General features: G+C 52.0%; 1 protein-coding gene across 6 annotated transcripts in view; it reads right to left on the minus strand.

Annotated features, from left to right (window-relative positions):
- TMEM44 (transmembrane protein 44) overlaps positions 1–12,310 on the minus strand; it is a 47,774-nt gene extending 35,464 nt beyond the window's left edge. For 3 of the 6 annotated variants that reach the window (XR_005725818.1, XR_005725817.1, XM_040267675.1), the window contains exons 1-6: positions 11,791–12,291; positions 9,248–9,374; positions 7,350–7,443; positions 6,079–6,245; positions 5,787–5,873; positions 782–952 (exon numbers count right to left, since the gene is read on the minus strand). Coding sequence is in view for 4 of the 6 variants with exons in the window: in XM_040267675.1 (XP_040123609.1) it covers positions 782–952; positions 5,787–5,873; positions 6,079–6,245; positions 7,350–7,443; positions 9,248–9,374; positions 11,791–11,945 (801 nt within the window). In the remaining 2 variants the exon portion in view is untranslated. Of the gene's footprint in view, positions 1–781; positions 953–5,786; positions 5,874–6,078; positions 6,246–7,349; positions 7,444–9,247; positions 9,375–11,790 lie in introns of all 6 variants that reach the window. The other 3 variants (XM_040267705.1, XM_040267691.1, XM_040267700.1) reach the window with 3 other exon arrangements.
- Between the last annotated feature and the right edge of the window lie 1,920 nt (positions 12,311–14,230).

Here is a 14,230-nt window from a genome sequence, read left to right on the forward strand (position 1 = left end):
TGGAGAGAGTGTGGCCCCGTCTGGACTTGGGGCTTCTGGTCTCAAAAGCTGAGAGAATAAATTCCTTTGGCTTAAACCATCGAGTTTGTGGCAATGTGTTATGGCAACCTTGGCAGACTGAAACAGTAAGTGAGAAAATCTTTTTCGGAACTGTTTATGCTAAATCCACAGGGTTTTTCACACACTCCCTCGCCAGCAGAGGCTTATCCACTGTCAGCATCTCCACCCGCCACTGTCTGAGCTTAGCCTGCCCTGGAGGCCCTCACACCAAGATCACCGGGGTGTAAGCACATTGGGCAACATCCCCTTGGGAACAAGAAAGGGGGACAGCTTTTCTCCCTGCTTCCCCACCCCAGGCTCCAGCACCAAATAGGACAGGAAGCGCAGGATCAGCTGTGCAGGCCCAGTCAGCTCGCAAAGCCTTTCCCGGCCCATGAGAAAGACAAGGCAAAGGTGAGAAAACAGATTCACGGAGGGTGGGGCCGACGCAGCGGGGAGCAGCGTGGAGACAGGAGCTGGCTCTTCTCTGAGCCCAGGGCCCAGAAGTTCACATTCCCTCTGCAGTTTTATAGAGCTCCAGTCAAGAGATCCTTCTTATTTAAAAAAAAAAAAGAACAAAACACAGAATTGCACGCTGCAATTGTGTCTGCCTGCCCTAGGCTTCAAACCACCACCCTGGCCACTGAGAAAGAATTCTTTCTACCAAGCGGGTAGGAGGGCGTGGTGGGGCAGAGGGGAGACGAGACACAGGCCGTCCAGCCCCGGGACCTGCGGTGGATACAGACAGGTCCAGTGCTGCACGGCCGAGCGAGGTCAGGAACCAGGGTGTGGCCCGCAGCAGGTACTCAGGCCGCCGGTCATGGGCCACGATGGCCGAGGCGTAGAGGAGACCAGCCAGCGCTGACAGGAGCCGGGTCCACAGGTGGATGGAGGGAAATGTCCTACCCCGGCACTGGGCAGAGAGAGGAAGGGGCTGCGCTGGGAGGAGCACTGCCGCCTCGCCCAGCTCCCTTCGGTTGGTTCTAAGACCGAGGCCCCTTGATGTGAGAGGTTGGAGGGCAAGCCCTCTGACCAAGGCCAGCCCCCAAAGGAGTTGTTTCCACTGGGCTTCAAGCTGCTTCCAGGAATTCCCTGGCAGTCTGGTGGACTGCACGCTTTCATGGCAGGGGACCCAGGTTCGATTCCTGGTCAGGGACCTAGGATCCCACAAGCCATGAGCCAAGGCCAAAAAAAAAAAGTTGCCCCCTTTGTCTGGTGAACTCCTATTCATTCCTCAGAACCTGGCTTAAAATCAACTCTGGGAAACCATCTCTTACCGCCTCCACCCTAAGGGGAGCAAGCAATTCCTTCTTCTGTGTCCCTCACACCTGACATATCCCTCTACTAGAGTGCCTTTCACCCTGGTCATGACTTAGCTCCTCACACATCTGTCTGCTCAGCAGACAGAGAGCTCCTCAGAGCAGGGCTGAGGGCCTCACCATCTCGGTGCCCTGGGACTCAGCACTGGGCAGGGACCCGTGAATTTCAGTGGAGAGAGCATGAGGGAGATAGAATTATGGAGAGCCAAGCCCTGACCCTTCTCTTCCTAGGACCACCAACTCCGAACCAGGCCAGATGGGAAAGTCAGGGAAATTAGAGATAACATTCTGGTAATTTTGAGGCCAAGGGGATATTTTTGGAGAATGAGTAATGAATATTGGTTTTTTTTTTAAAGGAAACATATGCAATATCTATATGTAAGTACCATTTACAGGTATAAAGTCACTTTCTATACACATATAAACACATATGTATTTCCAATTCATACAATTACATAGGTATTTAAATTAACACAGAATACATATACACGTATATGTATGTGTATATATACGTATGTGTTTACATATATACATGTATGTTTACATATATATACACGTGTGTTTACATACACACATATATACACACATGTGTTTACATATATATACACATAAACTTAGTCTGCTCATTAGATGACTGTATTTGGAGATATGCAGGCCTTGCCTAAGGAATGGACAAAATTCAAGAGAAAAAGCATGTTTTGGTCAATCTTCCCCATTTTAATTTTAATCCTCAAAAGGACTGAATTCCCAGTGGTTGGAACTCTGCACTTTCACTGCCAAGGGCCTGGGTTCAACCCCTGATCAGGGAATTAGGATCTCACAAGCCATGCAGAGCAGCCAAGGAAAAGGAAACAAACAAAAAAGAATCCTCAAGAGTGTTAGGTCTCCCTCTGCGTCTCTTCCAACTTTGTTCCCAGGCTTCCCTGTTTCAACTCTGGGAAACCATCCCTAACCTCCACCCTAAGGGGAGCAAGTAATTCCTTCCTCCCACCACCACTACCTGCTGGTGGCTTAGTGTAAAAAATCCACTACCAGTGCAGGAGATGTGGGTTCGATCCCTGGGTTGGGAAGATACCCTGGAGATGGAAATGGCAACTCATTCCAGTATTCTTGCCTGGGGAATCTCATGGACAGAGGAGCCTGGAGGGCTACAGTCTATGGGGTTGCAGAGTCAGACAGGACTTAACGACTAAACAACGACCACAACACCCCTGAACAGACAGCACCTAGCTGGGGAGGGTGAGTCCTGAACCACTAGCCCCAGAGGCTGTAGGTAGAGTGACACCCCTTCCCTTGGCCCTTCTTACCTCACACAACGCAGGCAGCACCACTATACCAAGAAACCCTTGGGGTCCTCCAGCCCACCCACCCCATTTTACAGGCGACATTGATGGCCAGAGGGGCAGTGACTTGCAGAGAGGGGCTCAGCGGGCGGAGCCCTCTGCTCTCACTCTGGTGCCAACCCACGCCCAGTACCATCTGACTCAACACTCAAGCTCTTGTCAGTGTTGGTACTAGGGCTCTGGAGGGCTAGAGGGCTGTTTGCCTGTGGTGCTGGGCACACAGCAGGTGCCTCAAGCATCGCTGCTAGAAGACTGGAACTGGCTTGGTGACTCAAGATGTGGCGGGAGCTTCTCTAGCATACTCGGGCCTGCCTAAAGGTTCAGGACTGATGGTTGAGGGGACAACCCACCTGGTGGTTGCCTGGCAAATCTGTGCTGGGGGTTGGAAGTGGGCCATGCCTTAGCCACTCCTGTAGCAGCAGTGATTCCCCATGTTGTTAGCACAGGGCTCTACTGATCAGAGCATGTTTCACACTCCTAGTCCCATTGAAGGACTTGCCCCTGGAAAAATGGGATCTTCTCCCACCAAAGCTACCCAACCAGACTGCTCAGTGCCCTCACCAAGGGTAAGTTAGAAGCAGCTTCTGGGGAATCCAGGGTCTGAGGCCATGCTGGCTCAGCTTCCATTGCACCCCAGTCTTGCTGGCTTTCTTCCTAATGAGGGAACCCTAGCTCTGGGCTTTTGTTCACTGGACCAGACACACTCAGGGCTGGCAGTCCCTCCTAGATTACCCAGCTCAGTCCAATGTAACCTCCCTCTATCTTCCTGCCAAGGGGGTCATCCAGCTTGAATGCCTCTAGTGATGAGGAGTTCACTACCTACTAAAGCAGGAATAACAATACCGATTGCTTTCAACATGCCAGCCACTGGGCAAAGTGTCTAACCCATGGAGTCTTTTTTTTCACTGAATGGGATGTGGCCCTCCCAGTAACCTCCTGGTTATTGGTTCTGGTCTTGGTTCTGATCACTAAGACTGCAGAGAACAAGGCTACTCTTTCTGCCCCAAGACACCTCTCCATTTCTTGTATCCATGAACTCCCTATTTTCTAGGCCAGATACAGTTGCTCAGTAAGAAATGTCTCCTGGCACTACCCTGGGCAGACCCCAAATGTCTGGCACACAGCGAGAAGTAAAACAGAAAGGGTGACTGCTCTCACAGTGCCAACTCTCTGCTGGGGAACCAGGCAGCCACTTGGCAAATAACTAAAGGAGCTAATTTCAGGCTGCGATAAATGTGATCAAGAAAATGAAGGAGAGGGTGTAACCCAGGGGTGGGGCTGGCCTGAGGTGTTTTAGGGGGGCTGGTGTTATGGGTTGGATTGAGTTTCCCCAAAAAGACACTGGAGTCCAACTCCCAGAGCTAGTAAATGTAGCCTTATTTAGAAGTAGGGTCTATGTAGATGACCAAGCTAAGCTGAGGTTGTTAGGATGAGCCCTAATCCAAGATGACTATTCCTTATGAAAAGGGGAAAGTCAGATACAGGAACGTATGGAGGAAAGGCCACGTGAAGACTGCATGCATTGGTGTGTGTGCACGCACACATGTGCACACGCACACACACACATGGAGAACACCACACAAATCCTGGAGTTGTGCTGCCACCAGTCAGGGAACTAGCAGAAACTCAGAGAAGGGCCTGAAACAGATCCCTCCTAGGGCCTTCAGAGGGAGGGTGGCCCTGACACTTTGGGGTCCGGCCTCTGGCCGCTGAGACTTAAAGACAATACATTTCTGTTGTTCCAAGTCTGTGACACTTTGTTACTGCAGGCGAAGGAAACTTTTACAATACAGGTGGCCAGGGCCCTGCAGCAATTCCTTCAAAGGTTGTCATGTGACACAGCTTCCCAGCCCCCACACCACCCTGAAGACCCATCCCAGGGGGGCTGAACTGAGCACAGTGCTCCCCACACTCACCTCCGTTGATCTGGAGATCGCACCTTTGCTGAGGAGGCCCGGTGCCCTGGGAGGTTTCAGGCTGCAGCTCTCAGAGTGCTCAACTAAGACCCTGCCATCCCCAAATCCTGTTCTCCTGGAACTGCTATTAAATCACAGAGCTGGGACTTCCCTGGTGGTCCAGTGGCTAAGACTCTGCACTCCCAGTGCAGCGGGCCCCGTTCGATCCCTGGCCAGGGAACTAGATCCCACATGCTGCAACTAACAGTTTGCACGCCACAGCTAAAGATCCCATGAGCCGCAACAAAGGTCAAAGATCCCGAGTGCTGCAGTGAAGACCCGGCCCAGCTGAATAAATAAATTAATGTAAAGAAAACACAGTACTCTTGGGCAAGTGACTGTTTTAAGACTAAATGATGGGCTGGCACATTTCTGGGGTCATGTAATATGTGGCTCTCTTGCAGGCGCCCTCTTGCCTTGGTGGCCTTTCCTGCGCTCTCCTCTGCCCCTAGTGTCTCCCTTCGCCTCTGCTTCCTCAGGCCCCACCCTGTCTTCCTGCCAACCTGGGCACCCCCAGCACCCAGTGGTGTCAGCAGTTTCCACCCTCATTCATTTGCACAATGCAGAGGTTTCTCTCCCTCTTTTCCAAAACCGCAAACATTTGATTCTCTTTCTTAGAGCATTCGAACACCTTGTTTTCCATTTCTGTGTCTTCTTGAGACTGAGCTTGCCAAGGGCAAGCAGGGCATCTCAAGTCATGTCTGTTTCCCCTGGGGGAGTGGCCAACATAGGGTTTCCTTTACCCCAGACACTGGGAAAATATCTGCCAACAAGACACTCTCGAATATAAACAGCCCAGGAGCTGAACAATCCTATCTTCTAAAACCTCAAACCTTTTCATTCCTTAATAGGATGCTTGTTCATCCAAACCCAGGGGCTCCTTCCTGAGAACCTGTTTCTCATTTGCTACAAGAAATAGAGTGGACACAGAGCCCTCCCACTGGAGCCTGGGGCCAGCTGTCCTCTGCCCCGCACACACATATAGACAAACATACCCCCCCATACATACACACACGGCTGTGCACACGGGGACACCACCTCCCCACCCCAGTGACCTGGAGCTGGGAGAATGGTCCCAGATGCCCTAAGACCTGGAGGAGTGACCCCCCCAGTCCCAGCCCCAGGCTCACGATTCTGGAGAGTGGGGGGATCCGGGAAACCCAGGAGCCCAAGGCCGCGATGCCACCCAGCAGGAAGCCGAGGATTTCTGTATTGTCCTGTGGGAACAGTGATACACTCAGCACCCAGGGGAGACTCCCAGGCACCCTGGGCCCACCCTTTTCTGCTTTTAGGTGGTTCTTCCCAGCAAGGCCTAGGCCTGGCCCCCACCCCCAGGACACTGGTTGGGACTGTGTGGAGGGGAGGGACCCATATTCCCCGACATCATACCCCTCTCCCCAGCCCGAGCAGGCCTGGCCTCACCTGCACCAGGATGCCCAGCAGCCTCCTCTGCGGCCCTCGGTCACAGCCTGAAGCCCATGGGATGGCGGCCCACAGAACCCAGCCTGGGCCCAGGCTCAGTGGCAGGACCAGGGCGAACACGCTGGCCCGGAGCCGCCGCCTCCTCTTCCTCTCCCGGGAGCCCCGTCCTGCAACAGACACCAAGATCCTGGTCAGCTGCCAGGATCTGGAACCTGACAGACAGCTGCGTGGGAAGAACTGGTGTTGACCCCAGCCATGAGGCCAGGACGGGCTCCCACGTTGTTCCACCGGCCAGACCTTGCCCACCCTTGAAGGGCCTGTGGTCGTGCCCTCTCATTCCCCCCATCCCCCACGCCTGGTGCTCTTCCCCTTCCTCAGCCTTTCACGTCGTTTTATGTTTTAAGGCAGGTCAGCGTTATCCTTCATCATATACATCTGCATGCACACAGAGCTGTTCATCCTAGACTGGAGCCCCCTAAGGGCAGGCTCTGTGCCCAGGCAGCTCTAGAATCTGCACAGAGCCTGGCACTGAGCGGAACCCGCACAAGCTTGGTGAATGCACCATGAGTGGGCGGAGTGGTGCCAAGGCATCAAAACTGGGAGCAGGAGAAGCATCGTCTTTGAAAGACTCCTTGAAATAGAAGGCAGATCCTCCGCTGAACAACTCCAAAAAGAGCATTCTTCCTCTGGGTAGCATTGAGCCCAAGGACATCTTACATTACGCCCTGGTGCAAGCACTTCCTTTTAAGATAAGGGTCCGAGCGTGTTGCTGCCCCTTGTCAGGAACATCTGGTCCCACATACTGCCAGCCTACTCATCCCATCTCAGTCACCTCCAGCCCCTGCTCTGCCTGAGGCCACGCAGGCCCTTTCCTGGACTCCATTTCCAGAAGTGGTGGGGCTTCACCTGGAGCCCCTGGACTTGCACACTGAGTATCACTGTCTGTCCCCTAAGCCCTGCCCCCTCCTTCTTCCTGACCTCTTCCCAGGTTGCTCTTTCATCTGGAAAGCCCTTTCCTGCGGTCCCAGTTCGAATGTCACCTTCTCCCGCCACCTGCAGACCCTCCCCTCCTCTGCTGCCCACCGAGCGCACACCCCTCACTAGCAGCGCTAACTGTCTTTTAGGGCCTGGACTCCCTGCTCTGGCTGAGGCCGGGGAGCTCGCCCATTCATCTGTGCCTGGCAGGGGCCCAGCTCGGGCACGACAGGGAGAGGTGCTGATGAATGAAATGAGTGGATGATGAAGTCAGGAACAGGTGGCAGCACACTCACCCGAATTGGACTTGAATTTGGAGCCACAAACTGGGAAGAGAACGGACACAAAGTTCACCAGGTCGACAGCTGCTAGGTAGGCACCAGTGAAGACCTGCGAGCAAAGGAAAGGTCTTGGTGTTTAAACCTCTTTCCACAACTGTAGTACCTCTCGTTCTGGATCTCCTCCACCACATACGTTCCACTGAAATAGGGTTTCCAGGGATACCTCCCACCCTACAGGGGTTGGTTATCACCTCCATTTGAGGAAATGGGGTTTTGCTCAAGTGACCAAAGCCGTTATGAAAACGTGCATCGTAGAGATGGGACAAGATTCCAGCCTGCCACCCTTTCCATTGTACAGCATAGTCTTGTGCAACTCTGGCCCAGCTGCTGACCTTCCCAGGGCCTCTGCTTCCTCATCTGTGAAGCAGCAATAATAACAGCACTTCTCTCAGTGTGAAGCAGATGATATGAGCTGACACATGGAAAGGTGCTTAGGCCGGTGATCGGAGGAAAGTAAGATGCGCCTGCCGAAACTTGCACTCCCTACTGACACTATAGTTGACACTGGAACAGCCCACTTCCTTGCAGTGGAAATTCTGAGTGTCACTTTACAGCAGGTCCTCTGTATCCTCTGTTCTGCATCCATAGATTCAAGCACCTGTGGATCGTGGGGTGCCATAGTGTGTATTATTTGAAAAAAATCCACGTATAAGTGAATGCACACAGTTTGAACCCGTGTTGTTCAAGGGTCCACTGTATTTAGTGCTTAACAGCATGTGTTCTAGGGTTTGAATCCTGACACTGCTACTTACAAGAAAGTGCCTGTAGCAGGGTTATGTAACCTCTCTACACCTCTCCACACCTCTTTTACACCTCATGTGTAAAACAGGGATGATGCGAGCACCCATAATTTAAGGATTAAGTGAATTAATATATGAAAAGCCCTTCACTCAGTCGTGTCCGACTCTTTGCGACCCCGTGGACTGTAGCCCACCAGGCTCCTCTGTCCATGGGATTCTCCAGGCAAGAATACTGGAGTGGGTTGCCATTTCCTTCTCCATGAAAAGCCCTTACTATTTAACAAATATCAGCTATTATTATTGGACTTGAGCTGAACTTCATTATCTTTTATCAGCTAGTGAGAATTGCCTCCACAATGAAAGGTGATTTGTTTCTGATAGAATGCTGCTCACAGCAGGGTCTAGAACTCTCCAAATCTGTGTCCAACCACCAGGCTGCCCTCCTTAACATCTCCCTGGGTGGCAAAAGGTCAGGACCAGCCCCCTGAAGTGGGGCCCACACTTCCCATATCTTCCTTGGGATATGTGTTTTGAGATAGGCCCCTTTCTACACAGATTTGTTTAAGGTCCCAGACTTTGGAAAAACTTGAAATGTTTCTCATTTGCTCCAAAGCCCACATCACCACCTGGGAAAGGATTCAGATACCCCTGCATGAATGGGAGCAGTGCCTGGGCTCTAGAAAACAGTAACAGCACCCATCTTTTTTTTTTTTTTTTAATTGGACATCTACTATGTGCCAGCTCCTGTTTTAAGTGCTGGGGAGACGGCGCTGAATTAAAGTTGTTGCCCTTATGAAGCTGACATGCTAGTAAGGGTTAACATGTAATAAAGAATAGACGTAATGAACAAAGTAAAGCAGATGGTACACTGAGGGGGAAATGAGCAGGATGAGGGGTCTGGAGAGGCTGCGGGAGACGCAGGGCACAATTTTAAACAGATGGTCAGGAGGTCTTATTGAGAGATTTTTGAGCAGACTTGAGGGAGGTGAGCAGTGAGTCACATGGTTATTGAAGGACCAGAAAGGCCAACAGGGGCACAGACCCTAGGGCAAAGCTGCTTTGCGTGGGGAAGGAACAAAACAGAAGCCACTGTCACCTGTGGTCCCAACCCACCTGAATGGTGAGCTGTTTGGCCAGAATCGCCCCAATGGTGTCACAGAGACTGATCAGGAGGCAGCATGCAGCCCACAACGCTGACTGGTCCCGTCCAGATTTCCTCCCACATCTCAGATACAGAAGCCTGCGGGGACAGACAGGAGTGTGGACAGAATACAGAGAGGTAAAGCTGGGCTCCCAGAGCAGGTGTCTGAAAAAGGCAGTTGTGACTTGGTGTCCTTACGAATCACTTTCTTCCCCATATACTCAGCAGGTGTTTTTGACCTTAGTTTACAGATGCAAAAAGTAAAGGATGGAAAGGACTCTGAGCCTCTGACCAACAAGCCCAAAGCAAGAGCCAGGCCTCACGAAAGGAGGAGTTTCTTTCCCCCTATCAGTCTGGCTGCCTCAAATTCACGACCCACCTCTCAGTGCTGACAAACTAGCTGTCAGCTTTTCTTTTTTAGAAAGGAAACAGGAGAGTTATAAAAGTAATCCAATCATTGCAGTTTTACTGTAGAGCAGAGTTAATTGCCTAAATTAAAAAGGCAACTTGTTTCTTTGCAATCAACATGAAATCCTTCTAATCCATCTGTGCAGTGAGATGGCTCGGTTTCTGCCAGCTGCATCTGAGTTGCTTTCATTTTGGGTGCACGTTCTTTACACACCCGGGAAGACTCCTCAAAGATGCCGTGGCACTTTGGGTTGCCACTGCTGGCTTCTCTCCCTTACTGCTGACTTTCTACCCCCACATTTGCCCAGGAATAAGTGCAGGAAGGCAGGACAAGCTGGAAGGGGCAGACGTCTCTTTGTCAGCATCATCAGTCGGATCTTGGAAATACTTTGTCAGAGATGTTTCCCTGCCAACATTTCTACCGGGAAACTGATGCACAATTGCAGCTCTGGTTTCATGTCCTTTAATCACAGGGTAGGACTTACTCCACATCATTAGGACCATTTGGCCAGTTCTGAGCATCAGCCCTTGGGACAAACTGATGTGGACAGAAGACAGCTGGGCTCCCAAACATTCCTGACTGGCCAGACAAAGCCCAAAGCTCCCAGTGGGAATGTCAACTGTTAATTTTGAGTCCTGAAACTGAAGGCTCGAGAGTGAAGACTCTACACTGGAGACTCCCCGAGTTGGACCCAAGTTAGAAATAATTTATTTCAACCCTCCCATTTGAGAGAGGAGAACACTGAGGCCTATGGTGAAAGGTGAGTTAATGGCAGGCCTTCCACTTTACCTGTGCCCTGCTGCTCTTCAGCCACGTCTCCAGCTCTCAGGGGTCAGGGACCCCGGCTTGGCCCTGATCCAGCCCCTACACAGCTGAGGCAAGGTGGAAAGGCAGAGGCTCTGCTCTCAGCCCAGCCAGTGGGCATTCTCACGGATGCTCGTAACCTCTCCAAGTTTAGTTCATGGAGGGTACGCTGTCTGATGACACCCATCTCAGAGGGTGGCGGTGATGAGCATGTGAGACGATGCAAGTAAGCTGCCTCCTTAGTTCCCATCCTCTGATCTGGGTAGTCACCTCCCAAGCCTGCCCCTTCCAGTAGGTCCTGGGGTTTCAGTTCTCCCCATTCACTCAGGCAAGTTAGTTAACTTGTCAGAACCTCAGGCTTCCTCATCTAAACAGAGTCAGTGACAGTCCCTGCTCACAGGGTGGTGGCAGGGATTGGTGAGTTAACGATGGCAGGACTAGGCCCTCAGCAAATGTTCCAAGTGTTTTCTTATTCATGGCCTGCAGACTCTCTCCAACAACATCAGGCCTGAGGTAAACAGGATTGAGTGCTGAGGGTGAGCAGGTGCCAGCCTCCCTGGGGGTGGTCCTTCTCTCCCTCCCCCTCCACCTAGGGAATACATGGGGGCACCATCCTCCAGAGCTTGGGACAGGGTGCCAGAAGACCTAGAGACCATCTTTAGCCAGACATCACCCTTAGAACCCAGGTTACGGTGATCACTCGGCCAGATCACTTCCGGTGTTGGACAGACCAGGGCCAAGTTTGTAGCCAGAGTTATATAATTACCTCTCCCCTTCTCAGCTAGAAGGGCCTTGGGTAAACTGAGGCCAGAACATGGAGAGACTGGCCCATGTTCTCTGCCAAGGGTGGATGGCAGTGCGGGAGCAATAATAATGCTGTTTAATGAGCACTTAGGAAGAACTCTACCAGCACTAACTCACTGGATCCTCCCAGCCGGTCCTATGTGCTAACATCCCCATTTATGTGAGGAAAAGTGAGCCCCAGGGACTTTACACCTCGCCCAGCTCACAGGGCCAGTCAGTGGGCAAAGGCTGACAAGAGCACCCAGGACTGGCAGCTTCCAGTCCGCGGTCCCGCCCACCATACCACCCAGCCTTCTGTGGGCTTCCAGCCCAGCCTCCTCGTTCGTGGAATCCGGAAAGAAGGCTCTGATTTCAGTCTACAGCAAAATGTTCCTTTCGACCCTGGAATTGTCCTGCCTCTTGGATCCTCCCTTTCTGCCCTCCTCCTTCCAGGTGCCCAAGAGCGAGTCAGCAGGGCCAGCGCCCCGTTCCCCCCGCGGCCGCCCCGGCCCCCATTACAGCGCGTGGACGGCGATCCAGCAGGAAGAGGCGCAGATCCACAGGGCGAAGGAGATGCAGACACGGTGGCGGGCGAAGCAGCGGTCCAGATAGTCCCAGTCCCAGAGCGCGGGCGCCGGTGCGCGGCTGGGAGCCTCCCCCACGGCAAGCTCCATTCCGCCCAGTCCGGTGCCCGCGCCTTCGCGTGGCCAGGGACGCGCGTGCAGCCTCCCTTGCTGCCCGCGGCCCCGGCGCTGCCGCTCCGCACGCCCGCTTCTGTGCGGTTCCGCCGCCCCGGGCCAGCCCGAGTACACCGTCGGCCGGCCGGAGATGGGCGTGCCCAGCTCCGCGCTCCCGGGGGCGGGCGGCGGCGGTCAGGACTCCAGGGAAAAGTTTCCGGAACCGTGCGGCTTCCCCACCCCTCCCGCTATTGTCGGGGGTCTGCGGGCGGGAGGCCGCCCCCCAGCGTCGGGAGCCGGGAGCAGCCTCGGCACAAAGGCTGCGCTCCCTGCCCCCAGACAGCGGCGGCGCGGCTCCGCGGACCCCTTCTCTGTCACCCATCCCCCAAACCGGAGGCCAGAGCGGAATACAGTGACCTGCCAGCCCAGTGGGAGGCACCTTCATTACCCCACATTTCCTGAGCCGAACAATACACACTTCGCTCCCGGCGAGCCGCTTGGGCTCTGGTGATCTCGAGAGGTGAGATCGTTAAAACGGCACAATACAAAGGGTGCGGTGGGAGGCCAGGAAAGAGAAATCTCCCGCGCTCTCCGGCATCCTCTCTTACCCTCTTTTCTGCGGCTGTAGCTGCACCTTGCGTCCCCACCATTCGCCCAAGCGGGGCTCTAGAGTGAAGTCCTCCTAGGCGGCGACCCTCGCAGCCAGGGAGCCCCGTGATTTTTGCAATCTGCCCCCTCCCATTCAGACACACGGCCGCTCAAGTACATAGGACTATTTTTCTTGAAAATAAACTATTATAATTTAAATTTTTCCTTGTTGATGTTTAATAACTTAAAGAAGGACTTGTCTGTATCATTTCTTTTTTTATTTTTAAAGATAGCTCTATGGAGATCCCATTCATATACCATAGAAAATTCACCCTTTTACAGTGTACAAGTCAGTGATTTTTAACATATCCACCGAGTTGCTGCAGCCACCATCATTATCGAATTTTAGAACATTTTCATTACCTGGCAAAAAACCTAGTACCCACTAGCATTTAGTTACCCCCTCAAGCACTCCCAGCCCTAGGCAGCTTCTGTCTCTATGGATTTGTCTATGCTGGACATTCCTTATAAATGGGATCATCCAATAGGTAACCTTTTTGTGATTGACTTCTTTCACTTGGCATAATGTTTTTAAGGTTCATCCATACCGTGGCATGTATCAGGGTGTCATTTCTTTGTTATCTATTTGACTGCACCGGTGGTTGCGGTACTCAGGAACTTCCATCTTCATTGAGGCATGCAGGGATTGAGTTCTCTGACGGATTGAAGTGGGGTCCCCTACATTGCGAGTTTGGAGTCGTAGGGCCTGGACCACCAGAGAAGTCCCCATTTCTTTTCAGGACTAAAAAATAATCCACTGTATGGATGTACCACATTTTATTTATCTTTTCATCATTTGATGGACAGTTAGTTGGGTTGCTTCCACTTTGGGGACATTATGAACGATGCTATTATGAACATTTGTGTACAAGTTTTTGTGTGGATATAGGTTTCCAGTCTCTTGGGCATATACCTGGGTGTGAGGAACTGCCGGACTGTTTACCAAAGTGGCTGTGCCATTTCACGGTTCATTCATCTTTAAAAGCTACGAGCAGTCACAGGAGAGATGAACACTGTCAGTCTTTGTACTAAGGGCTGGGGACACACTGCTGAGAAAAACAGACATAGTTTCCACCTACCTTTACAGTTCAGTAGAAGAGAAAGATATTAAACAGGCAATTGAGCAAATAGAGATTGAATTAAAATATATTATTAAACAAAATGGGCCAAAATTCAAATAGTGAAATGATTAAGATGAAGTGATATAAAATTAATGCCAACTAAGACAGTTGGTTCAGTGGTAAAAAAATTCACCTGTGAATGAAGGAGATGCAGGTTTGATCCCTGGGTCAGGAAGATTGCCTGGAGGAGGAAATGATAACCCACTCCAGTATTCTTGCCTGGAGAATCCCATGGAGAGAGGAACATGGCAGGCTACTGTCCGCGAGGTTGCAAAGTTGAATACAACTGAGCACGCATACGTGCAAGACAAGATTAGAGGGGTAAATTAAAAGGGAAAATATATGTAACCCAAGTTTCTCATAGTCTATAAACAATAAATCGGAGAAGGCGATGGCACCCCACTCCAGTACTCTTGCCTGGAAAATCCCATGGACAGAGGAGCCTGGGAGGCCCTAGGGGTCGCAAAGAGTCGGACACGACTGAGCTACTTCACTTTCACTTTTCACTTTCAT

The sequence above is a fragment of the Oryx dammah genome, unplaced genomic scaffold, assembly GCF_014754425.2.
Source record: "Oryx dammah isolate SB20612 unplaced genomic scaffold, SCBI_Odam_1.1 HiC_scaffold_2, whole genome shotgun sequence".
In the NCBI taxonomy this organism is placed as follows: Eukaryota; Metazoa; Chordata; class Mammalia; order Artiodactyla; family Bovidae; genus Oryx; species Oryx dammah.